General features: G+C 43.0%; 2 protein-coding genes across 13 annotated transcripts in view; one reads left to right on the top strand and one right to left on the bottom strand.

Moving 5' to 3' along the window:
- Positions 1-26,237, top strand: part of phldb1a (pleckstrin homology-like domain, family B, member 1a) — a 40,183-nt gene that overhangs the window by 11,337 nt on the left and 2,609 nt on the right. For 3 of the 8 annotated variants that reach the window (XM_049591410.1, XM_049591408.1, XM_049591409.1), the window contains exons 5-23: positions 1,608-1,733; positions 3,290-4,398; positions 8,491-8,727; positions 8,825-8,956; positions 9,181-9,318; positions 9,889-10,017; positions 11,648-11,803; positions 11,907-12,017; positions 12,110-12,199; positions 12,296-12,427; positions 12,832-12,954; positions 13,158-13,319; positions 13,545-13,685; positions 14,749-14,850; positions 16,400-16,478; positions 16,673-16,817; positions 17,171-17,261; positions 19,361-19,507; positions 22,015-22,234. In XM_049591410.1, the coding sequence (XP_049447367.1) occupies positions 1,608-1,733; positions 3,290-4,398; positions 8,491-8,727; positions 8,825-8,956; positions 9,181-9,318; positions 9,889-10,017; positions 11,648-11,803; positions 11,907-12,017; positions 12,110-12,199; positions 12,296-12,427; positions 12,832-12,954; positions 13,158-13,319; positions 13,545-13,685; positions 14,749-14,850; positions 16,400-16,478; positions 16,673-16,817; positions 17,171-17,261; positions 19,361-19,507; positions 22,015-22,234 (3,570 nt within the window). The remainder of the gene's footprint in view (positions 1-1,607; positions 1,734-3,289; positions 4,399-8,490; positions 8,728-8,824; positions 8,957-9,180; positions 9,319-9,888; positions 10,018-11,647; positions 11,804-11,906; positions 12,018-12,109; positions 12,200-12,295; positions 12,428-12,831; positions 12,955-13,157; positions 13,320-13,544; positions 13,686-14,748; positions 14,851-16,399; positions 16,479-16,672; positions 16,818-17,170; positions 17,262-19,360; positions 19,508-22,014; positions 22,235-26,237) is intronic. The other 5 variants (XM_049591412.1, XM_049591414.1, XM_049591411.1 and 2 more) reach the window with 5 other exon arrangements.
- Positions 19,589-26,237, bottom strand: part of stk36 (serine/threonine kinase 36 (fused homolog, Drosophila)) — a 31,039-nt gene continuing 24,390 nt past the window's right edge. For 2 of the 5 annotated variants that reach the window (XM_049591417.1, XM_049591418.1), the window contains exon 21: positions 19,589-20,727. In XM_049591417.1, coding sequence (XP_049447374.1) covers positions 20,673-20,727 — 55 coding nt within the window. In that variant the 3' untranslated portion in view covers positions 19,589-20,672. Of the gene's footprint in view, positions 20,728-21,146; positions 21,183-26,237 lie in introns of all 5 variants that reach the window. The other 3 variants (XM_049591421.1, XM_049591420.1, XM_049591419.1) reach the window with 3 other exon arrangements.

Below are 26,237 nucleotides of genomic sequence, written 5' to 3'. Positions count from 1 at the left end.
GTTTGACTGAATGAGTAAGAGATATATATAAAGAAGTACCCACCATAACATATTTTACTAGACTCCATGCTGCTTTCTACTGTTTATTAACCCATTTTCCGGCCTGTCTGTGATGTCAAATGTGACACACCAGTAAGAGAGAGCTGTGTACACGGTGCTAGTGTACTGGTAATGGGAGAGGGGTCTGTGCCCCACTTTTAGCAGGTTTTCCCTGCTTTAGAAATCCACATACAAACACTAATTTTGGTGAAGGGGGCTATTAGTTTCCACTTTAAGTGAAATGTCTCAACAACTACTGAATGGATTGTCCGAAAATTTGTGTTTCGAAGACTATTTTTAGTTCTTTGGTTTATGACTCAATAGCTTAAAAAACCAATGACATTCCCGTCAGACTCGCTGTACTTTGTGTTAAGTGCTGATTAGCAAATGTCTGCATGCTAACATGCTAAACTAAGATGCCGATAATGGTAACCATTCCACATTCAGATGACTTATTAAAATGGTAAATGCATTGCACTATTACATACTCACACATAAATTAAGTCCCGCTGAGTATTTAATACACTGAAAGCAAGGTAGACAATAATGCTGTCCAGCTTCCTGACAACAAAACAGTCCCATGCCCTTCCAGTAATATGCATACTTGCCATAAAAAAGGCATAACAGTCCCGCCCCCCTCAGTCCCCTTTCCATGGGATCCAAGCCAGCAGCTACACTAGAATGTCATTTGAAGCCGGGTGATCAGCCGGTGTGTGTGGACGCAGCAGCTGCTGAACAAGAATACTTCAGGCTTCATTCAAAGGGCTCATGTTATGAAATTCTGAGTAAAACAACCTGGGAATGAAGGAAACTGCTTTACTTGTATCATAAGGAACAATGATGCTGCTAAATGGACCTTCGGCTTCCCTTTGAAGGATGATATAAATGTTAAACTCTCTGTGGAATATCCAGAACTGGAGACAAAACTTCAGCGTGTGACTCTCTGGGATTATATCAGACATTCTTCAAAGCTACCAGAAATGCAGGGAAAGGAGAGGGAGTTGATTTCACTTACTGGTTAATTACACGTGAGTTAAACTGAGTCAGAGACACTGTCAACACACTCCCTATATGTGACCAAACTTTCCAAGTGACGACAGGACAAATGAACAACAATAGCCTATGTTTAGCTCTTTGCAATGTCTGTGTCACACACTTGCTTTCACTCATTTCCTTGGTTTACCACATGTTGAGCTGAGATGTGGTTTGTGTTAAAATAAATCTCACAGAACAATCACTCCATACACTCACACCTCCTACGGTGTTAATTAACTAATGCTGTTAAGCAGGGCAACAATAAGGAATTGTTTGCATACACACAGCACATGTACTATGAACTGTAAAAGCTACAGTGAGATTCTGTGTCACATTCAAACCATGAGTTTAATGGCTGAAGTTACTGATTGGTAGTAAAAGCAATAACACTGTATCACAAATAATTTATGGTTTAGTCAGTCAGTAAAATGTCTGTAACAGTGCAGTTAATTATGGTGTCATTACTTTACCTCTGAAGCCATTAACTAACATCACTGATAACTTCTCACCCACATGGTCTTGTCTCTTGGCAGGGTGCATGCTGTGTTTTGGTCAGTCGGTCTTTTTCCGCTTCAACCATCCAGAGGAGGCCCTGCGGATGAAGAGCATGCTGCCTGGAGGAAGCCAAGGACGGAGCACTACAAGAACTCAACCTACTGGTAAAGACCCTGCTCTAGAAATTATACAACAGTGACGAACTCCTAGAATCCAGTTGCTGTTAAGAACACACAGCAGTGCATGCAGTTAGTAGGGCTGGGCAGTACACAGATTGATAGATTGATACATTGATATCGTGATACAAGGTTTTGGATATCGTAAGAGTTTTCTGTTCCTGGTTTTAAAGGCTGCATTACAGCAATTATCTGAATTCATCAGACTGCCGTCGCTCTTCTATAACTTGCCTTTACCCACTTAGTCATTATATCCACCTTACTAATGACTAATTATCAGTAATCTCATGAAAGCACCTATAGCCAACGCTACAGTATCATCGTGATATAATTTTGAGACATATGGTCAAGAATATCATGATGTTTGATTTTCTCCCTGTCGCCCAGCCGTAGCATTTAGTAATGACCACTAATCAGGGACCCAGACTTAAGCCAGTATACATAAAGGTTGCATAGAATCCTCAATAGCTGTTCTGGGCACGGCAAATGCTTTGGGCTGATAGATATTTAAGTCACAGTTGGGTTCCTACCACATTAGTGTACAAATCAAGACCTTGCGTAACTTCCCATTAATGCTGAGCAAGGATGGTACATCTGTTGTGGTGAGTTACGACTTTGGCCTCTGGGTAGGATAACATATGTGATTAAGTTGTACATGATTAGCTGTTTAGATGATCCATGTTTTAGTCCGAACAAATGCTGACTGAGATGAGAGTAATGACGATAAAGATAGCTGTAAACAGTTGATCGGTCAAACAAATATTAAATTTTTCATGTCAGAAGTTCAGAAAAAGTTGAAGTCAAAAGTCAAGTTTACCAGCTCTTGATTTTCACTATCTCCATGAGCACAAGTGTGACTGAAACATTGGTCATTATCCTTGACAGGATGCAGAAATAGCTTGTTCAGGGCTAATTATCTGTGGCCTACATTGTGATCTAGTTCATTTAAATCTGTGGTTTTCGCTCAAGGTGTGACCCCATTGTGACAAAGGATTGTTGTAACTTTTCTTTTTACAGTTACAGTCAGAGGATGTCATACTATTCTGGCCCGTTAATTGCTTTGACTCGTGCCGTCGATGATATCTAGAACCCATTCTCCTCTGACCTTACTAGTTCGGCTGTACAGTAAGAGCCACCACACCCTGCCCAGTGTGCATAGCCCACTCTTTCCTGACCAGGCCCTGATTTCATCTGCTCTGAATGAGGTAAACGGCTGCAGCTTTTATATTTAGCAGCTCCAGATCCCTGTAGGATTACGACACAACTGAGGAGCACAATATCCTGACTGCTGAATTTGGTTCCTACTGGAGAACACGGGCTCTGAGACATTCATTTGTTCAGGGATGTGTATTTTTCCTTTTATGGGTTACCCCCTTTGTCCTAAAGTCCTGACCTGAGGTGTGGTGGATGTCGTGAGGATGACACAGGGCAGATCCCTCCCACTGTGTTTGTTTATGTGTGTTTTTGCAACTGTCTTTTTGAGTGTCGTCTTCCTTTATTCAACAGGAATGCTCATGCACAAATGTTTCTGTCTTCCCTCGCAGACTCCCACAGTGTCCTGAATGGAAACCATCAGTCTCTTTCAAGCAATGGTGACTCCAAAATCAACAACATAGCAAAGAACCTCCAGGACTCTTTGGTGCTGAAGGCTGGATCTGGTAAACAGCCTGTTCCTCAGCCCTCTCATCCAAACATGCTCAATGGGAGAAACGGTTCCACGACAGAGGATTCCATTTGTGAAAACAGCAGCAGCTTTCTGAACCAGAACCTCGGCAGTAAAACCCCTCCAGTACCAGCCCGATCCCCTCATACCAACCAATCTCCTGTCCCCCATCCACGGACCTCACTCTCTGTGGCCTCAAGCGGTACAAGTGGTGGTCGGAGGGCCCAGGAGAGCCCAAAGCTTCTTAGAAACACAAGAGCAGAGGCCACATCAAGCCCCACACCATCTAGTAAGGGGTCAGGACAGGGCGCAGAAAACTCTAACCCAAGTCGCAAAACATCCCCTGTCAAATTTTCCCCAACAGCTCCATCCAGCCCTCGAGTGAGAGGCTCCTCCCTACAGAAGAGATCACCCAGTCCGATGCGAGATACGCGCATCTCTAATGTAGAGGTCCCTCAAAGGCTCAGGACTCCAGAGCTGACTGGTTCTACCAGCCTGAGAGAACTTCCTCCCCTCAGTCCTTACATGTCCCGCAGAGGGACTCCAGGATCGCAGGGCTCGGCTTCCTCCCTTGCCTCACAGGGCTTCACAGTAAAACCCCTCCCAGAGGGCCCCCAGGGACACCTCAAACACACAACTACTTCAAAGGCAGAAGCCATGAGGGCACTGTATGCCCAGGGTCCACCACCACTCTCTGGTCTGGAGAAGGAGCCTGGAGGGAGGCAGATAAGGACTGGCCCAAGTGGTGCCATCATGTCAGGCCTGGGTTCTCTGTCTGGCTCCTCTCCTCTTGCTAGCCCTCGTAGCCAAAGAAAAACCTCCTGCATGACCACAGCAGGATCCTCCAGCAAGGAACAGAGTTTCATGAAACCGTATACCCGTGAACGCAAGAACAGTATCTCTGAGATCAGCGACAATGAGGACGAGTTGCTGGAATATCACCGCTGGCAGAGAGAGGAGAGGCTGCGTGAGCAGGAGATGGAGAAACTGGTGAGTGATCAGCTCTTTAGATATGACTTCACAGTGGATATAAGAGTAGAAAATAACCTAACCATTTGACTCTAAATCTGGAGTCTGGTGTGAACGTCACTCAGGAAGTCATAAAGAAAACATTTTCGGCTCTGGTTTGTCCTCTGTGACTGGTTGTTTATTCTATATCCTGTTTATGGGCAGAATTTGTACATACTTTAAATCTGCAGTTATAAAATCAAATCAAAACAAGCTGACAGGTGCAGAGCCACAGCTGTGTCCCGACGTACGAACTGTTAGCAAACAACATCTTTTTAAACATTTTTAATCAAACATCCAGCAGACAGAGAGCAAACACCATGATTTTAAAGGATACTATGACAGTGAAGTGAAGGTGGCGAGCCTGCTGGCATGGCAGACACTGTGTCTGCATTCAGATATCTTGTCTAAATCTCCTGGCCTACCGCCACCAGCTCATCTCCCCAGAGCATTACTGGCGTCGTCAGCCCATGTGGCCCGAGTAACACGGGGTGAACATTCCTCCACATGTCTTGAGGTCCAGAGCGCAGGGCGCGGCTGGTTATTGCTCAACACTATATTTATCAAAAGGACGAGTGGCTTTTACTTTCAAAGCTGCCCCTGCTTGACTGAAGGCTCTTTCTTATTCGCACCGACACTAGAACATAGACTGCATACTTGCTATCCATCCTCAGTGCATACCCACCAGCCCCCCCCCACCACCCCCATTCTTCAGCCCCCAGCCCAGCCTGCGTCTGACAGCTGAAGGGACCATAGGGAGGCGAAGGGGCGGGGGTTCCCGGCCCTCCATGTCCACAGACTATTTCAGGAACCAAAAGGTTTCTGGTAACAAATAAGAGTTACCGACAACATGCGTCTGAGTTGGACAGACAGGAGTTTGACTGCGGTGGATACAGTATGTGCATGTTTGTGTTTGTGCCATAACATCATATAAAAAGATGAACTTATATTTCTTGGCCCAGTAGTGTGTGATACCTGTGATCCATATTTGGAATATTACGCTGCCTTCATGTGGTGGAAGGAAAGATAGGCAGCATCACATGCACATGCTATTTTGTCAAACCACCACCCTGTAGATCAAGCCTGCCTAACCTACACAAATACATTACGTAACTGTAAAATGAAATTATAGATTTGCTCAGCGTTGGCCCACTCTCATTCTGAATTTGTCAAATACTGCCACTTTGTCAGTGATCTGGACGTTAGCTACCAACGCACAAAGGCACCTTTCAAGGCAGTATAATACACACCAGGTGACAGCAATTACTGACACAGTAGCCACCAACCAAAGTCATCAAATCCCGATGCTGTGTCAGTGGATGTCCATGTAAGATACCAACACACAAAGGCATTTTTTATGTTATGAAACAGACCAGTGAGCGGCAGTTTGTAATGTAGCTGGTAACAATGTAACACTCGGTTTAGGGATGTAATGCAAGAAAAGAATCCACTAGATGCCACTGTGTCTTTAAATACTGGGCCTTTTGAGTTTGCCTCCAACAGGAAGTTAGGCACACCTTGCTAGTACCAGGTTGGACCCCTTTTGCCTTCAGAACTGCTTTAATTCTTGGTGGCATGGATTCAACAAGGTGCTGGAAACATTCCTCAGAGATTTTGGTCCATATTGACATGATAGCATCACATAGTTGCTGCAGATTTTGTGACATGGTACGTTATCCTGCTGGAAGTAGCCATCAGAAGATGGGTACACTGTGGTCATAAAGGGATGGACACGGTCAGCAACAATACTCAGGTAGGCTGTGGCGTTTAAACCATGCTCAGTTGGTACTAAGAGGCCCAAAGTGTGCCAAGAAAATATCCCCCACACCATTACACCACCAGCAGCAGCCTGAACCGTTGATACAAGGCAGGATGGATCCATGCCTTCATGTTGTTTACACCAAATTCTGACCCTACCATCTGAATGTCACAGACTCATCAGACCAAGCAACGTTTTTCCAATCTTCTATTGTCCAGTTTTGGTGAGCCTGTGTGAACTGTAGCCTCAGTTTCCTGTTGTTAGCTGACAGGAGTGGCACCTGGTGTGGTCTTTTGCTGCTGTAGCCCATCTGCTTTAAGGTTCGACGTGTTGTTGGTTCAGAGATGGTCTTCTGCAGACCTTGGTTGTAACAAGTGGTTATTTGAGTTACTGTTGTCTTTCTATCATCTTGAACCAGTCTGGCCATTCTCCTCTGACCTCTGGCATCAACACTAGATATTTTCTCTTGTTCAGACCATCCTCTGTAAACCCTAGAGATGGTTGTGGTGACATTCCCAGTAGATCAGCAGTTTCTGAAATATTCAGACCAGCCCATCTGGCACCAACAACCATGCCACATTCAAAGTCACTTCACTCACATTTCTTCCCCATTCTGATGCTTGATTTGAACTTCAGCAGGTCGTCTTGACCTTGTCTACATGCCTTTTGTTGGTATCGAAGCCTTGAAAGAAGCAAACAAAAAAAAATCAGCTGTAGATCTACAGATGAGCGACACAAAGAGAGGATTTCCTCTCAGTGAAATCAATGCCCTGCATTTGGCACACTGCTCTCTTAGCACAGTTGGCACAGCTATGCAGGATTTTTTTTTTTATCTCACTTTACTGAACCCAACCTACATACACGGGCGCTGCTGCTCTTTAAAAATCCTGTTCTGCACTTTACCTCTCAGCAAAAGTAAAGGGCAGAGGAAGAGAGGGAGAGATGTGATTGAAAAGTTAATTTTAGCATCAGTTTCACTGGGCAGAGGCCAAACTGCTGGTGTGTAACAGAATTATTTCTATTTTTTGAAGGGATTCTGGTTAATAGAGAGGATTTCTATGGTGATAAATTGAGCAAGAATATTTTAATGGCCATAAAACTGCAACATTTCAGTGATTACAGAGTTTTTTTTTTAGTGTTACCATATTTTGTACCTCCTGATGGCCTGTACTTTTAAGAGAAATATGCTTACTCACTTTCTTGCAGAGTTAAATGAGAGTCGATACCACCCTTACATCTGCCTGTTATAAAATCTGCCTCATATAATGCACCATAACATGATATAACGTTAATTAATGAGGTTAAGAGGTGCTGGTAGGCTGTTTTTCTTATCTGACAGAGCCAGGCTAGCTGTTTCCCCCTGCTTCCAGTCTTTGTGCTAAGCTAAGCTAAACTAAGCTAAGCTAAGCTAATCTAACCACTCTCTGGCTGTAGCTGTAAATCTAACAGACAGCTATGAGAATCAAATCTTCTCATCTAACTCTTGGTAAGGAAGCCAAAATATCTGGCTCATGATAGCTTTATATTTCTATCATTACTTCTATATTTTATCCGTAAACCTGCCAGTTTATCTGAAGTCTGAAGAAGGAATGAACTATGCAAATAGCAAACAACTGTCCAAGGTGTAAATCTTACAGTTAGAGTCAGTGCTCATGACAGATCTGATGTGGTTATTTTAACAGCCTGAATCATTTAAATACCAGACGAAAAAGGGCTGGCAGTTGTGGAAATAATAAAACAATACTGAATCAAGAAACACATGAGACACAGTTGTTTCCAGTCTCGCCACATTCCCAATTATTGTTTCACATTCTGCGCTGTTATTTTGGTGAGATTAAAGAAAGCGTCCTATTGTTTGGAGCGACGAGAGACAACAGACTGGCCCCGAGCTTGAACCATGTGGCATAGGAAACAAATACAAAACACAATGAAGAACACATTAAAGAATCTAAAAAAGAGCAACAATTAAAACATCTCTGATCAGAAAAAACAAAATGACAACTGGTGTGGTGTAATCTCAGCAACCAAAGCCCTCCATTGACTTCCATTTATTGTTCTTACAGTCATCACAGTCCCGTCAGATTCTGTTCCCATAAACAACTCTGGCTCTGACATGTTTTACTATGAGCCTCCTCCCTGGGAAACAAACTACATCAGCTTCGGACCCCCTGCTATCAGGTTACAGTTGTCCCGTGCCAGTGGCTGAGGGACAGCTGCCTAAATGGGACAATGTCACACAAGGACACTTGCAGCTAATCTGCGATACGATCTATAATGTAGGACAGACGAGCTTACATCTCACATCTCTTCTGCAGGAGCGGCAGAGGCTGGAGACCATCCTCAATCTGTGCGCAGACTATAATCACGAGGACAGTGCTGCGGAGCTGGCCGAGGTGGTGAGGAGTGGGTTGTTGGGGGGCGCTAGAGGAGCCTGCTCGGACACAGCAGGGGGGATGTCTCTTCAGGGAGTAGACAGAGCCCAGAGGGTGAGAGAGAATGATGAGGAAACCCAGAGAGAAGAGTCTAGCAGCACAGAGAGCACACATCAAGAGGTGATACACACATTGATGCAAGTGTGGAGATAAAGAAGTGTTTGTTATTTATGTTTTAGTCTGATTAAGAATCTAATCTTATCTAATGTTCCCTTAGTGTGAGGAGCTGTTAGCCAGTCAGGAGCAGGCCTACCTGGAGGAAGAGAGAAGCCGGATCTTGGCCAGGGTCGACGACTTGAAACACAGAGTCAGTGAACTGGAGCTGCAGCTACAAGAGACCAAACAGGAGGTCAACACACACACACACACACACACACACACACACACACACACACACACACACACACACACACACACACACACACACACACACACACACACACACAGATATTTAAGCTCGTACACTTTTAGATCATCTCACCCTTATAGTGAGAGGAATGACAGCTGTTTCACCTTGAAGTATTTATTTAGCTCAACATGGTTCACAGACTCTGACTCCATATTTGTCTTTAGGTGGAGATGGAGCAGGCCCTGCTGCAGGCTGAGAGGCGGGCAGAGCAGGAGCAAGCGGACGCTGAAAATGAAATCATCTCTCAGCTGCAGCTCAAACTCAGCCAGCTGGACAAGGCCACCCAGAAAGACAAGGACAAGGTGGGCATGCGGGACAAAACAATGCGATACAGTAAATACCGTTGGTTTGGCCGTTGGTCAGTTTGCACGTGAATGTTGTTGGACATCTGACTGTGTAAAAACTCACTCTTTTCCGAATGTGCAAACAGTCTAGACACCAGATCTCAACTGACACGCACTGCTTATTTATTAGATGTCTGTCCTAAAATACAAAGCACAAACTGTCCTCTCTCTGAAGTGTCCAACAGTTCTTGTGTCAACGACAGCTGAAATCTTAAATGTGGTAGACTGTTAGCTGGATGTGAACAACACTTTATTATATATTCTTATTTTTCTCCCATTTTAACAAATGTATGTAGCATTGCAACCCCTAACACACCTGCCAACCTAACCTCTGCTTCTGTCCTCTAATACTTTAACTGCTTGGCCTGTGAGCTTTGAAGCTTAGATGCATGGATTTAAGTTGTGATTTTTTTTATTTTTGTTTCTCCCTGGGTTGCTGTGTGTGTGTGTGTGTGTGTGTGTGTGTGTGTGTGTGTGTGTGAATGCGGTCCCAATCGTGCGTATGTGTGTGTTTCTATGTGTTTTTAGGGGAGGGCTAATGTGTCGGCTGAGCGGAAGGTCCTGGAAAAGCAGAGGAATGAGTACAATGAGCTGAAGAGGCAGTTTGATAAGTGCCCCTTGTCTCTAAGGGAACAGTTACAGGAGCAGCTCAGCAGGGTCAGTGTTCTCACGCAGCCCACTGGCTGGCAACAGTGAGTTATAATATACCGAATACCACAGTTCTGTACGATCCGCACAGAAACGGCCGCAGACATAACACTGACTCTGTTTTGAAGCACTCAGAGCTACTCATAAATCTGCAGACTGTGTGTTTCCTCCTTTCCTGCTTCATTATCTAAACACATGAGGTCATAAGAGTAACTATACAACAAGCAATGCTTTTGCTACTACAGCAGCAACTTTAGAGCGCTTCTTAATCTCTGCTGTCCCCTCATTCTGGATGCTTGTGATATCAAATGCAGTTAGTAATGATTAATAATGTCATTAACAGCTTTGCTCTAAAAGTCTGCATGCCTTTGACCATGAATGATTCCAGTCACATACGCACATTTCATCCTCACATGATGTCAGACTTTATGGTATCAAATTTCAGCTGCTTCATTATGTGGATATCACAGGATACGGCTGGTGTTCTTGTATATTTTGTTATTGTGAAGGAATCCTGTGAAAACACCAAAACCAACCCCTCTCAATAATGTCCGACCTCCGGAGATTTTCTTTAGCACTCAGTGAAGACGAAAATCCTCACTATCAGGTCACAAATTTATTCATTCATTCTTTCCATCATTCATTTTCTTTAGGCGCTTATCCTGTTAGGGGTCACAGGGGGGCTGGCGCCTATCCCAGTTGACACTGGGTGAGAGGCGGGGTACACCCTGGACAGGTCACCAGACTATCACAGGGCTGACACATAGAGACAGACAACCATTCACGCTCACATTCACACCTACGGGCAATTTTGAGTCACCATTTAACCTGCATGTCTTTGGACTGTGGGAAGAAGCCGGTGTACCCAGAGAAAGGGTCCCCCACCCTGGGTTCAGACAAGGAACCTTCTTGCTGTGCAGTGACAATGCTAACCACTGCACTACCGTGCCACCCAGGTCACAAATGTGGGGTCATTTCTTTAAAAAAGGCTGCAGGGTTTCATGAAACAGCTGAGTACTGTTGTTTTTAGCTAGCATTATTCAAACAGGAGTAAACACTGCTTTTGTTGGGGACTATTTTAAACCTGGGATGAATATGTGCTCGCGAGTACTTCCAGCAGCAGCACCTGTGTTCGTCACAAGGAAGGGAAATGTCAGATGTATCAGGCTTTAGTGCAGTGGTTAGCACTGTCACCTCACAGCAAGAGGGTTTTAGGTTTGAACCTGCTGGTATGAACCCTTCTGTGAGGAGTTGTCATCCTCTTCCTGAGTTACTGTGACTTTTATGCACATTCTTTGGCTTCCTCCCACATCCTAAAGACATGTAGGTTAATAAGTAACTTGTGACTCTAGATTGCTGGAAGGTGTGAATGTGAGTGTTGGTGGTTTTCTGTCTCCATGTGTCAGCCCTGTGATAGTCTGGTGATCCATCTCCTTAGGACGATAACGGTTATTGGTCACAGATAGATGGAGGGAAACACAACACTAGTTAATCAATCAGTAATTGGTGGTTTGGGTCTTTTCATCTGACTTTGTTTACAATAATCATAATATAGAATATTGGCAGCCTGAATAACTGTAACTCTTTGATTGATTTCAAACAGTGTGACTAACCTGCGTGCATATCTGTATGTGGGCAGAAAGCTGAAGCTCTGGAGTCCGGGACCAAGCAGTTTGAGGAGCTAGAGTTCTGCCAGCTGGAGGAGGAGAGCAGTCTGGAGGAGAAGAAAGAGACTCAGAGCTCGCAGCTTCTCCAAGAGCGGGCCGAGTATCACTGCAGCTTGGCCAAGAGGAAGGTGGGGGATACATGTGTGACAGAAAACGTATATCTGTGTAAAACATGATCACCAAGATGAGATTATACGTCAGGGTGACTTTAAGAAACTGGGTGGTTTGCAGGAGAAGATGGCTGCCATGGAAGCTCAGGTGAAGCAGCTGGGGTTACAGGCAGCTCAAGACTGTGAGAGGATAGCGAGAGAGAGGACAGTGACTCTGCAGCTGCTACACAAGGTAATATACCTAACCTATACAGTAGGCCATGTATTTAATCAATAACAGGGGTGCATGGTAAGCTGTGAAAGCACGTCTCTTTTGCCTTTTAGGAGCAAGACAAGTTGTGCACCATGGAGAAGAGGTACCACACCCTGACAGGAGGGAAAAACTTCCCAAAGCCCAACAACAGCATGAAAGAGGTGAGCAGGAGCATGCGAGACATGATATCACACCCGTCTGGAGGAGATGTCTTGCCAAGTGGATTTCTTTTCAACTTAGCTGAACTTTTTAAACAGGAATGTCTTCACATCAGCGAACCTGACCTTGTTTATGTGGACGGTCCTCCTCATAGCCCCTGTCCCTCCTCTGCCTCCCTCTCCTCCTCTCACATCCCCTCCCCTGAACTCTATCCTGTTAGGCTGCAAGAGGTAAATCTCAAAATCCTCTTTGTAACGAAACCTAACAAATGGCTAATAAACGCCTGTGCTGCGGTGTCTACGATTTAAAAAATGGGCATGATCGTGTGTTAGCAGATACTGACAAACAACAGCAAGCTTGCAGTGTATGTTAGTAGGTCAAGGTTATGCCTTTCTCTTTGTGTTTGTTTGAGGTTAGTACATTCTCAAATTGAAGCACTGATGACGCAAAAAAAGAGAAAACCCTTGGAAGATGACCTTTAAGATGATTAAACTGTCGCGTGGTTTAATTTCAAAGATAGAGACTGAGTTGTGGTGCCGACGTGTTTGCTTTGTGCATCTTTGCATGACTTTTCTAAGTGCTGACTGTTGCCGTCTGCCGCCTTCTTATCCCTGTGTTCTGGCTGTCGCTGCAGGAGTACCTCAGGCTCTCTGATGTCTATAAGATGTATGGAAACGCCTCTGTACAAACCCACTCTACTTCCCCCGCTGCTCTTCACTGCCTCTCCCTCACTGTAGCTCCATCTCTGCCATGCGAGGTAGACACCCTGCCTGCCTTCTGCAGTATTCTCTGATACGTTTCTCTGACTTGTCAGTGTACTAAATACTGAACCCACCTCCGCACATTGACAGTATCTCAAAATATCCTTCATTCTTTTCCACTTTCTTCTCTCGTCCTGTTCTGTAAATGTGTGTGTGTTGTTTTTCTGTGTGACTGCACTGACTGGCTGTCTGTGTGAAGGAGTACATCACAGTCAGTCAGTTAAGCCAGATCTTTGGGATGCAGAGAGTCGATACCTCCACTTCTTCTTCCTCTACTCCATCATTCCAACTCGCCTCCTCTGAATCCACCTACTCATGCCGCTCAGCTGCATATGGTCCTTCCTCCTTTCTGTCTGCACAGGTTTGTTATTCTCTCCTAACTGGTGGGGTCCTGTTTTTAAAAATGACGACACCATTTAGTTTTTCCAGTGTTGCAGCCATTCCCTGAACAGCTCCTACTGCTGCAAGGACTGTTTCATGTTTATCTTCCCTGCCTGCCTGATGCCTCTGTTGCTGATGCTGGTGCTGCACTGCTCCCCTCTCCTCTCTCTTTCTCCCTTTGGCTGCATGTTTTTCATCACCTCAGAGCCAGCCTGAGCTGAGCAGGAATGCAATGCCTCCTCTTAACCTCGAGCGCTGGTACCAGGACATCATGGCTGCTGGAGACCATCAGTCATGTCCTCCACCGCTGCCTGCAAAGTCTTTTTCCACACGCAGACACAGTCAGGTAAATTCTACAGGGGCACCAACAACAGGCCAGATGCACAGTGCTGTCTCGAACCCCTGAATGTGACGTTCACATGAGCTGCTTAACTATCCCTACTTCTATGACTAGGAGGCCCTCTAGTGGACACAACAAGACAGAGTAGTTTTTCTGTAGTTGAAGGAACAGTGAGAGATGCTGATATTAGTTCAGTGATTCCCAACTGATCCAGCCACAGGGTCCAGATTTCTCTTTAGTCATGTGTTCAAGGTCCACACAACTCAATGTATTCAGCATCATACTTGCATTTGGCCATATCATCGAGCTAGTTTGCCGTCTCTGTCAAGTAGCTGTCTGTCAGTCACTCACTCTACAGCGGGGAAAGTCAAAACTCGCTGCCGGAAATTCATTGTTTTTTTGGTTTTTTTTTTACAAACTTGACATGTTTGCGAGTCACTTATGGTCTATTTAAAATGGCCCTGGGAGCCACTTTTGGACCAGGACACACCAGTCTAATCTTTAAATGGGTACTTTATCCTGCAGGGTAACAGTAAAAACCATTTTATAGCTGTGAATAAAAAAAAAACACTGTGAGCTGGAAAAGGAAGTCTTGTCTGACAGTCTTACATGTACTGACTGACAAAAAGTTGAGGCCCTTCTGTTAGCAGTGCATATATACACCAGCGGAGAGCTGACATAAATCAAAGTGCTCCAGCATCAGTATAGACAAATAGTGTTGGTCAATATTAGGATCAGCTGAGGAGGTGGGATGCAGTAAAAGCCCAGAAATAAATGCAGTCGAGCATAAGTATAAAGTAGCTGAAAATTGAAATGCTCAAGCAAAGCACAAGTACCTCAAAACTGTACTTGTACAGTGGTTGAGTAAATATACTTAGTTACCTATACGAGCACTGCCCAGAAGTGTGCAAGCAAGTCATCAACCATAAACCAAATGAAATCCAAAATCAAAATCAGTTTCAATCTTTTTCACATCAAGAGAAGAATGTAAAGGAGGTGAGAAAAACCATGTACACTTCCTCCTCAAATGTGAAAAATATAATGGACAGATCTGTCTTTCTTCTCTCAGCTGTTGAAGTCCAAATCAGATGGTGAGGTCGGACAGGCAGCATCATCGTGCACACTGCCACACTCCAGTGGTGCCGCTCATGAGAAAAGTGCATCCGCTAAGGTGAGCACATCAGTTTAAAGCAAGGGTGTCAAACATACGGCCCGGGGGTAAGTGTCGGCCTGCCAAGGGTCCAATCTGGCCCACTGGATTACCTTGTACACCTAATCGTGGCAAAGAGACGTCAGGTTTCAGGAGCAGGCTAAACACTGGGTAGCTTTCTTCATGTAAAATGCTGCTTCAGAGGCTTTTACAGTTCTTTTCTTTCACTTTAGTTTGGTGTGGTGATGTTAGCATTAATACACAGCAGTGGAAATGTACAGGAAAATACACATGTAATGACAGCGAATAGTCGACTGACTGAATGTGGAAAAAACTGAGAAATATTGTTGAAACTGTATTAATTTAGGACATTAGGACATCACAGGCTGTTTGAGGTAAGGGAAAATATTTGGAGGTGTTTGTTATTTATAGGATATTATGCACTGGTCTGGCCCACCTGCGATCAAATTGGACAGTTTGTGGCCCATGAACTAAAATGAGTTTGATACCCCTGATTTAAAGGAAATACTAAGCCACAAAATGACCATTTGTATATCAATAAGTTATGACGTGTTACCTTGAATTTATTCAGAAAACTTTGTTTTTCTCACATGCCTCCATGAAAAAGGGGAACATATTGATTTACTGATAGAGTGGGAACCTCCTTTAAAAGCAACACTCTATCAAGACATCTGTTTACAAACTCTCAACACATGCAGTAAAATCCCATCTCATTTATCCAGTCGTATGATTAGTCCTTCCCACACATGCATTATCACTGAAATCTTACTATTTAAAACACTTCCAGATAATCAGTCTCACACACAGATGAGCACCTGGGCAAGTGCGTGTGTTTGAATACGTGGATTCCACTGAAATTCCACTTCCCAGCCGGTTCATTGGCCATGAAGCAACAGGCGTGGGTGAAAGGCTGCAGAACTCCTGGCCAAGACATTGGAAACAGATGTTTCGATATAGTTTTGTTATCATTAAAATGCAGCCGACACTTTCTTCAGTTCAACAAGAATGTTCATTGTTTTTGGATTCTTTATTCACCATGGAGGCATGTGAGAAAAACTATGTTTGCCTCACAAATTCAAGGTAACAAAAGGCCCGTTTCCACCGAAGAAGTTCCTGGTACTATTTGGGGGGCAGGAAATAAAACCTAAATAATTAAAAATGAATTGAAAGTGAAACTTATCTATGTTCCCTTTAAAGCCAGACTCCAGTACTAAGGTTTCATTGTGAAATGTCATGTTTTGGAGAGAATGTGACTGGATAAATGAGACTTGGATTATACTGCACGCGTTGTTTGAGAGTTTTTAAATGAAGGTTTTGATATAGTTTTGGTGTTACACATGGTCTCCAGTAAATCAATATGTTTGCCGTTTTCTGTGGAGGCATGTGAGAAAAACAACATTTTTCAAAGGTAAAAACAAACAGTGGTAACACAGCATGACTTACTGGTTTACAAAAGGTCATTTCAAGGATTAAGTATTGTTTAACATATGTATATTGTATAAAAAAATCTAGGTAACTGAATGTGTGGTGCTGTCTTTGTGTTTTTCAGGGGTTACAGTTGATGCTGAGAGAGATGTCTAACCCATTAGACATGGACTCCAGGTGTAAGCTGGCTCAGCAGAGCAAAGGTACTAGACTTTATCTATTGAGCACACTGAAGGGTTTCACCTGGCATGCACTCATAACATACGTCTGTGCGAACAGTTTATCAGCAGTGTGTGAGGTCTACAGACTCTGGATCTCATAGCAATGATTTGGCAGTATCAGTAGAGGGCACTGTAAGTCTGTGACAGCTGTCTCTACACCCTCTCCGCTCCCACAGATCTGTCTCCCACAGTCCATCACTCCATCCTGCATCACCAGTCGCCATCAAGTGGCAACCAGGCGTACGACACCCTGAGCCTGGAGAGCTCCGACAGCATGGAGACCAGCGTCTCCACCGGCAACTCCGCCTGTACCCCAGAAAGGTGAGAGACTGGAAAATGAGCAATTGGCTCTGTTTCCATGGGAACACTCAAGTCTGCCCCGTCTCCCAGGAGAAGGGTCACTGCGCTTTGTTCCCGTGACAACATGTTTTGTTACATGTCTGCTCCCGTGACTGCTGGTACACTGGCTGTTGCCATGCCAACCTCTTCAAGTTTTCAGTGCCTCATGAAGTTAGGAGTTAAAAGACTCAGTTTACAGCTGCTCATGAAGAAACCTTTGTCTCCTTCTCCTCCTGCTAACACTGTTTGGTTTCCAGGCATGTCTGTTTACTTTTTTCATCCTGAGCCTTGTCGTAGCTGTGTCATCAGACACCCCTTCCCTCTGTGTGTTGTAGTGCCTGCGGGTTAGAGGCCCAGAGGATAGAAGAGATGGAGAAGATGTTGAAGGAGGCGCAGCAGGAGAAAGCCAGACTGATGGAGAACCGAGTGAGTTCTTAACTTCAGTGCTAAACAGTTCTGGTGTGAAGGTCTGCTGCTCCCTAACATGACTGGACATCAGTTATCATCAGTTATCCAATCACTTTCTATACTTCATCTCCTCCAAGTTAATTTCAGGTTTCAAAATGTTTGGTCAATGAATCAGTTAGTTGGAAAACTAACCAGCGACTAATAGCCTAATAGATTGTTTAAAGGAACGGTGTGTAGGAAACTTCTTTCATGTGACAAGCGTGAGCTCCCAGTTACAATTCCCTCAGTTGTCTTTGTTCAGGAGGTTTATAACAGGAGCCAAATTATCCGCAGAGGTCCCCTCCTCTCCAAAACAACTGAACCAGGTAATTAAAGCAGTAAAAAACACTGAATATAGCTGTTTCACATTACAAGTTAGTGTTTCTCTGAAGCTGTTTGCACATAACAGACAGCCAGCTCACCCTGCACCTGCTATGTGAACAGACCCTTTTTCTTTAATAACTGAATCTGTGCTCACCTTATTTATGGTGCACACATTCAGGAGGTTTTTACTGGTAGCTGAATTATCCACAGAGGTCTCTTCCACTCCAAAACAAACGACACAGTGATTTAAACCTGTAAAAACACTGAATAAAGCAGTTTAACATTAAGGAAACATCTGTGTTTTTACAATTCTGCTTGTCGCAGAAGGGTTGCTAACTACAGTGGCTGGTGCAAATACACATGGCCCTATGGCCCTATCTAGAGCCAGTGTTTGGTTTGTCCGTTCTGGGCTACTGTAGAAACGTGGCAGTGCAACATGATGGACTCCATGGATGAGAACCTGCTCCCTATCTAGATATAAAAAGCTCATTCTAAGGTAACAAAAATACAAGGATTCTTACTTTCAGGTGATTATACACCATAGAAAACATACTTATATTATACTCCAATTCTGCCAATATATCCCCCTAAATTCTACAGACTGGACCTTTAAGTATTTTTTAAGCAAAAACACTACAAATTAGGTAGTTCCAGCTTTTCAGATGTGAAGATTGGCTGCTTTTCTGTGTCACAGATGATAGTAAACTGAATATCTTTGAGTTTTGGACTGTTGGTCCAATAAAACAAGCAATATGAATGCATCTTTATGGGCTATTGGATTTTAAAATGGCCATTTTAATATAATTTTTTAGCATTTTATAAACAAAAAAATGTATTGATCAATCAAGAGATTAAGTGCCAGATTAATCAAAGGGAAAACAATCAGTAGGTGCAGCCCTAATTTCAACTAATACATGAAGTTATCCCCTCACCTCTGGCCTAATCGATGCTGCACCATTAGAACATATTTAAGCTGCTTTCAGTAGTGAGAATAAAATAGATCTGCACTCTCAAGAGTCACATTTATGTTTCTGGCACTGCTGTGAAGGACATCAATAAAAATATATAGATTATTTGTATGGTTACATATTTTGTTGCTGGAATTAGGACCAGGCAATATGAATAAATCACGTCATCATATTACTGTCATAATATGGCAAATTTATGCTAATCACATATGAAATAACAAAACTACTATTCAATGCAATAAATTCCGATACGTTTCATTGTTGTGCATTTTATTCAAAAGGATTAATCCGTTAATTTGGACTGCAGATTGTGTAAAACTAACATGATGTGATCACATTCCTTCCCCTGAAAGTTGATAAGCATTAACTTTTTTATTTATTGCAGGAGTCTCATGTTTCTCCTGTTTAACAGATAAAAAAAAACTAAGTTTATCAAAGTGATCACTCGGCTCAAGGTGTGGTGAAATGTAGCTGTAAGTCGTTTGTTTACCTTTGTATTATTTCTACATGTTGAAACAAAGCACACCTGTATGTAAGTATCTGAAAGCTGCAAAGGATCATTTTACATCAGCAAAGCTTACCCCTCTATATACAGACTTAAGGGATATATTTTACAAAACCCTGGATTGGGACTTGAATTCTCCTGTGCCTCCTCTGACAGTCGTTCACTTTGTATTGCAATATTTGCCTACCATTTACATATTCTCCCCGTCTCCCTTTTGCCCCTGTTATTTTCCCTTCTCTTCTCTCCATCTGTTCCTCTTTCTCCTCTCCCAACGCTCCCAGGAGAGGGAGGTGCAGGCTCGGCGGCAGATGTTGGAGGAGGAGCGGAGGAGGCGAGAGGAGGCCGAGAGGAGGCTTCAGGATGAGACAGCCCACAGGCTGAGGCTGGTGGAGGAGGAGGTGAAGATGAGAGAGAAACACTTCTCCCAGGTCAGTGGAGCAGCGGGAGGAGACAGGCGGCGGGAAGAAGAGGGAGGAGGGGAGGGGAGAGGAGCGGAGGGAGGAGGGGATGGGAGACTTGGGGGAGAGGATGAGAGGCGAGACACTAAAGAGAGGCTGGGAATATGGGAAGATCAAAGATTGTCAGGGATGGGAGAGAATGAAAGGGAGGGTGGAGAGAAAGAACAGAGAGAAAAATGGAGAGGGGGAGCACAAAAAATATAATGTGCACATAATTCATGCTTTAATCTTGACAGAGTATTTAATTACCAGTCATCTGCGGTATGAGTACTGTCAGTAAACAAATAACCTCAAATTATCAAATACAAACGCACCTAGTTCCACCTGGGTTCAACTTAAAGCTGCTATAATCAATATATTTGAATTACCAATGTATCAAAGGACTATGTGTAATATGAAACCTCTTAGTGATGAACCCTCAGAGTATTACCACCTGACTCTGTAGCTCCCAGTTTTAGGCCTTGTTTTGGTTTTACGTACACAAGCAGGCAGCTGTTCTCTACTAAAAATCTCTGACAGGATCACTGTGAGCTACCTGCTCAGCATCAAACGGACAGACGCAAGCTGTGTCTCAATTCAGGGGCTACAGAGCCGACATCGACCACAAAGGCCACGTCCTTTGAAGACCGCATCAGCTAAACCGAATGGTCTCCTAAAAAGATCGGCCTGGTCTGCGGTAGATTTCCTGGTTGCATCACCAGTTGTTTTGCCCTGACCCGTTGGGATGCCTGTTACCTAGCAACCAGCTGCAATTGACAAAAGAAGGAGTAAGCTACTAAGTTAGTTAGCTCTAAGTCATGGACCCAGAGATTGTTATTATATCTTTTATTTAATCATTTAATACTTGAGGAGATGATTCACCGCCAGAGACACTGCTGTTTGATATATTTCAGGCTGATGGTCCATTTTCAGGTAAACTTATTAAATTAGGATTTTAGTTAACCTGTCTAACAGTTAACCATTAGCTAGTTAACAACCGTTAGTTAACTTAATATATAATTGTCACCGGCATGCAATGCATCTCGGGAAAGGCTGGGCCACGAAGGATTCATCCGTTGCATCCTCCAAATTCTGGTAAAGAAGGCTGCATTTCTCGGCCGCATTTGAAGGAGCCTTTGGAATGGGACAGTCTTGGTCACACCAATGTGACGCCATCGGTCTTCAAATACACCCTTCGAAGGCTGCAGCCCCTGAATTGAGACACAGGCACAGTTAGCGACCAGCTGAACATAGCTGAGCATTTAGCAGCTCAGGGGATGATAGAGACCAAAAACAGAGCTCAAAGTCAAGTCAATGTTGGACCCCCATTCAGAACCTAGAGTCTACATAAATACTAATGTTGCTCTGTATCAGTATTTAAAGATATGCAAATGTTTGCTAACAAGTTCAACATCTCAACCTAATATGTCAGTGTTATGTTTACAACTTGCTTTTGCTGCCCCCAAGTGGCCAAAAAATGAGTTAATGCAAGTGTAAGTCATAAAAATAAGGACTCGACACTTGACCTGCGCTTGACTGTCCTGAGACTTGACTCAATGGAAACTTGATCCTTAAAGGAATACTTCATCCTCAAAATGATCATCTGTATATCAGTTACTCACGCCATTACCTTTAATTTCTCATGTCCCCATGGTGAACCAAGAATCTGAAAGTGGAGAAAATTCTTGATGAACAGAAATAAAAGGGGACTGCATTTAACAACAGCTTACAAAACATCCATTTACAAACTCTCAAACAGCTTGTGCAGTATCAGCCAAGTCTCATATATCCAGTGGTATGCTCAGTACTTCCCAAGTCTCACACAGGGATAAAGGCCTGGGTGCATTTGAACTCGAGCATTCCATGGCAATCCCACATCCGTGCTCGTTCAATGGCCATGAAGCGACAGGCGTGGGTGAGAGACAGCAGAACTCCTGGCCAAGTAGTTGGAAACAGATGTTTTGATATAGCTTTTATGTTGTTGAACGCAGCCCACATTCACTTCAGTTCATCAAGAATGTTAGCCATTTTTGGATTCTTCCTTTACCATGGAGGCATGTGAGGAAAAACTAGGTTTTCTTCAGAAATTTCTGGTTACAGGGGGTGAGTAATTGACATACAAATGACCAATTTCAGGGTGAAATATTTCCTTGAAAGACTTAACTTGACATACGACTTAAGAGCAGAAGTCTCAAGTTTTTCATTTAAAAAACCAAGACCATGTCAGGCAGGCCTTGAATAGCCTCACACCCAACATATTCAATTAGTAACCATATGTATTGAAAGGACTCTCTGTACGAAGCATTAGTAATTGCTTAGGAAGAAAATGTTTAGATTTTCAAATTGTCAGCATCCAGAGACCTGAAACATATGCGTCTTTACTTGTAATTTGCTTTTAACGACTTGGGACCCCCCCACCATCCCCCCACAAACAAATAACCGCTCTACCAATTACTCCCATGTCTTTATCCTCTCACACACACTGATCTTCTTGACAGGCCCGTCCGATGACACGCTACCTGCCGAACCGTAAGGAGGAGTTTGACCTGCGTGCCCACGTGGAGTCGTCCGGCCACAGCATAGACACCTGCCCCTTTGTCATCCTCACAGAGAAGATGTGCAAGGGCCACTTGGTGAAGATGGGCGGCAAAATCAAATCATGGAAAAAACGCTGGTTCGTTTTTGACCGTATCAAGAGGAACTTCTGCTATTACGTGGGTGAGGATACAGCAACGTTTCCACATTATATTTGTTGAATTATTTCTGCTGAGTGATTTGTTAGTTGAGCTTTATTAAACAGGAAAGTCTCATTGATTGAGACATTTATTTTCAAGAGAGACCTGAAGATCAATCACATGAGATCTAAATTAAAATGATCATAAAAGTTATGACAAATATTCACAGAAGAATGGTGTTTATAACTTCTAAATTTGGTTGCAGCTCATTTCAGTAATAAGGAGTACTGGAGACCAGTCTTCCTCTGTTCAGAACTGGTACAGTGAACTTTTAAAGTGAATGTATCCCGTCAGTACAGGAACACACACTGGAACTGTTATCTCGTACATGATGAGAAAAAATTAAGCAGCTAAAGTTCAACATTTACATACACTGAGAAAGATGAAGAAGCCAAGAGCTCGCTTAGTTTCACATTCAGTTAGTTCAGGGAGCCTTAAGGTGCTCTTGAAGATGAATAAACTGATCATAGATAAGAAAATGTTCTTCAGGCATAGTTGAGCAGAGCACAGAGAGGAGTGCTGTGGTGAAACTACAATGTTCCGGAGATGAACAACTTAAAGCACATCCAGTGGATATATATGCTGGTGAAAAATAATACTTCATTACCAAGGTTGGAACTGAAATTATAAAAGGAATATAGGCTACTAGTCATAAAAGTGAAACGAAATGGAAATGAAATGGTCAAATTAGGGATGGTTGCTCATGCTCATCCTTCTGTCCATTTACATTTGTCAACATTAATCCCAATTAGTATGACTGTATGAAAAACTAGAATTACCGCCTCACAGTTGTGTGCCTCCTCACACGAGGCAAGGTGCACTTACAGTTCACATTCATGTCTATGAAAACATGGATGCCTAATACACCTCCTCCCCAGCAGCACAGATCTACACAATCAGTCTCAAGGTGGACACCCAAGATTAGTGTCACCAATTCAGTACTCAACCAAATGTCTCCTCTTCTGTTCCTGAGTTATGATGTTGAATAGTGGAAAGAAAAGTGTTTTTGCAGAACATTATGATGTCGCAGTGAAGCTGACCTTTGACCTTTTGGATTTAAAAGTCAACACTTAATCATATTATCCTGTTAGACATTTGTCTGAAATTTGCTATAATTAGTGATGAATTGAACCAATTTTTTTGACCAGTTCATTTTTAAGTCCAAGTGAACATTTGTGTTCATGAGAATGAGACAGATGTAAGGTCACATTAACCTTTACCTTTGACCACCAAAATCTAATCATTGAAGCACTGAGTTGTCAAATGTGAATAAATTCCCTCAAGGCATTCTTGAGATACCGTGTTCACAAGAATGGGATGACAGACAGAAGAACAACCCAACAAACAAAATGCAGGCATAACGTGTTTTCATTTTTAAATGTTGCTGCCGCAAGGAACTGTGGGACAGAATTATCTTCTCTCCTTTTGTAAAGGATGGTCTAGTTTACCCTGTGCTAACGGAAATGAGTAAGGAAGCATTGAAGCACCGTTCCTCAGCATTTAGGTAATTCTTCCAGGTCATCTCACTCCGTTTGGAACCTTCCTCAGCAAAAAAAGGACTGCTCAACCACATCCCTGCTCTTCATCAGGGTGGAAACAGTAAAAACAGCCTCATGGTTCTCCAAATAGGACAGCAGAGGAGATACCTGCACACCAATATAACTGGGCTGGACAGAAACAAAAAAGGTTCACAGGCTGAGATCAATGCCAAAAAAAAAATTCAATTTATCTACAACATCTGTGCACAAAAAGAAGGGTGCTCAAAGTGCAAAACATCAGTCCATGATTTTCGTTGATTTTATTCAATTAATTTTTGCACTTTGAGCACCCTTCTTTTTGTGCATGGATGTCCTAAATATATATATATATATATATATATATATATATATATATATATTTTTTTTTTTTTTCCATTGATCTCAGCCTGTGAACCTGTTTTTGCGGCTGTCCAGCCCAGTTGCATTGTTGTGCGGGTATCTCCTCTGCCATCGTTTCTTGGTTGTCCATTGTACCGACGCACCCAAGATAAACTTTTTTGTTGCCCTAAGTAGGCGCAGTTTCACACCAGCACTTAGACTTTGCACTCTAAATAGACAGTGCACCCAAAATGTACAGTATCGCAAGTAAAGCAAGTACACACACATACAGATTTAACAATATCAAAATACTAATAACCTAAAAATGCCAAAAAAATATATATATATTGACCACACAAATTAATCACAGCAGTCCCACCAATAGGTACAATTAAGACATGTATAATTAAAAAGTGTTCATAATCTACTTCCTCATTCAAACCCAGATCTATTAAGGCATCAACTGTAACAACACAATAGGTTTCCCTCTTCAGCAGTTTGTTCCGACAATCATTTATTTTTCTACCCTTGAGACTATCATGTCCCACATCATGCTTTGTGTGGACTCTGCAGACACATCTGTATATAAAAAAACGTGTCATATGTTAAGACTGTCGATTAGAATCCTCTTAAAATTTGTAAATACCTCTTAAAGAGCATCTTAAGCAAAAAAAATCACTCTCTTCCTCCCTCCCCTGTGCCTCTCAGGCCTAAAAGTTGCAGCCTACGTTATTAAATACTACTCAATGACATCTGAACCACAGGATGAAGGACTACTAAGCATGACTTGAATGAACTTTATTGGATCCTCTATAAAGGATCCTTTTGTGTTCAGGTTCTGGTTAACTTGTCCAATTAAAGTCTCAGGCCTCATTTACAGAAAAAGATTTGGTCAAACTAGTTTGCTCACACAAGAATCCAGTCCAATGTAGATTTCATAAACTCAAAACTTAGTGTAGAAAAGTTCCTGCAGTACACCAGGCCAGGACCTGATTTATTCAGTTCAGCCGAAAGCAGTGCCGAGGCGCTTCTGAGAAATGTACACTTCGCTCTCTTTCCTGTGTTTTTCAATAAAACCCAACTTCTGTCCCGACCAGCGTTTACTCATCTGGAGCCAAACACTAATTAAAGCTGCACTAAGTGGAATTTTCCGCCTCGTTCATGTGTGTTAAAAGTCAGTTTGTAATTCATGTCTACCGGACTGTCCCCCTGAATTTGAAACGAGAGCAGTTAGTTTTCTGAATAATTCATGAGCGTGTTTTTTAAGACATAATTTTACAATCAAGTTGAAAATAGAATCCGAGTACATTTTCATTACTGTCGCCCCTGTTCTCTTTGCTCCTCTCTCTCTCTCCACTCACTTGCCTAGCCTTTTCACCCCCTTACTCCTGACGAAGATGATGGTGATGATGGTGATGAAATAAGATGCAATACTTTCTCTAGATGTGTTTTTCTTGGGGAGGAGGCTAGCTCCTGGCTTGTTCGTGACTAATAAAACGAAACTCACATTTCAAAAACATTTATCTCATTACTAAGCAGATTTGACTTATGGAAAAGGGAAAGCAAGAGAAAGTGTCAGACGTATTTCAAAAGATTGCCTTTAATTGTTGCTGGATGTTTGCTTCTTTAGCCGGGTGCTCCAAGTGTGCACTGAAGAGACAAAAAGACCAATGTTTATTTGAACAAGAGTGGAATCCAGAAACTCTTTGAACCGATTTCATTTGAAGAAAATTGATCTTAGACGTGAGAAAAATGAAATGCCTACAGTTTAGCCCCAAACTAGAGAAACCCATCAGTCCGTCCGCTGCGTCCGACGAGCTGCAGCCACAGGTTTCCCTCAAACATAAAACTCTTCAGTGTGAGTGACTTTAAAATGCCCAAAGATATTCTGTGAATGGAAAACAGACATCCAAAGGACCGGACAGAAGGTCTGACCTGCTGGAAGGGGAATGTTGAACCGATCTGATACACAAAAGAGAGACGCTTCTTTTTAAGTTTACAAAAGACGTGAACCTCGCCGGCAGGGAGGAGGCTGAGGGGGAAAAAAACACCATAGAGACGATCCAGAAAGTACGACTGAGGAAAACAAGTCAAATTAATAGGATGGCAAAGACTTCAGGCATAGCTTGA

This window comes from Epinephelus fuscoguttatus, linkage group LG12, assembly GCF_011397635.1.
Source record: "Epinephelus fuscoguttatus linkage group LG12, E.fuscoguttatus.final_Chr_v1".
In the NCBI taxonomy this organism is placed as follows: domain Eukaryota; kingdom Metazoa; phylum Chordata; class Actinopteri; order Perciformes; family Serranidae; genus Epinephelus; species Epinephelus fuscoguttatus.
Note: the sequence above shows the minus strand (reverse complement) of the source record. Positions and strands in the feature narration are given on the sequence as shown.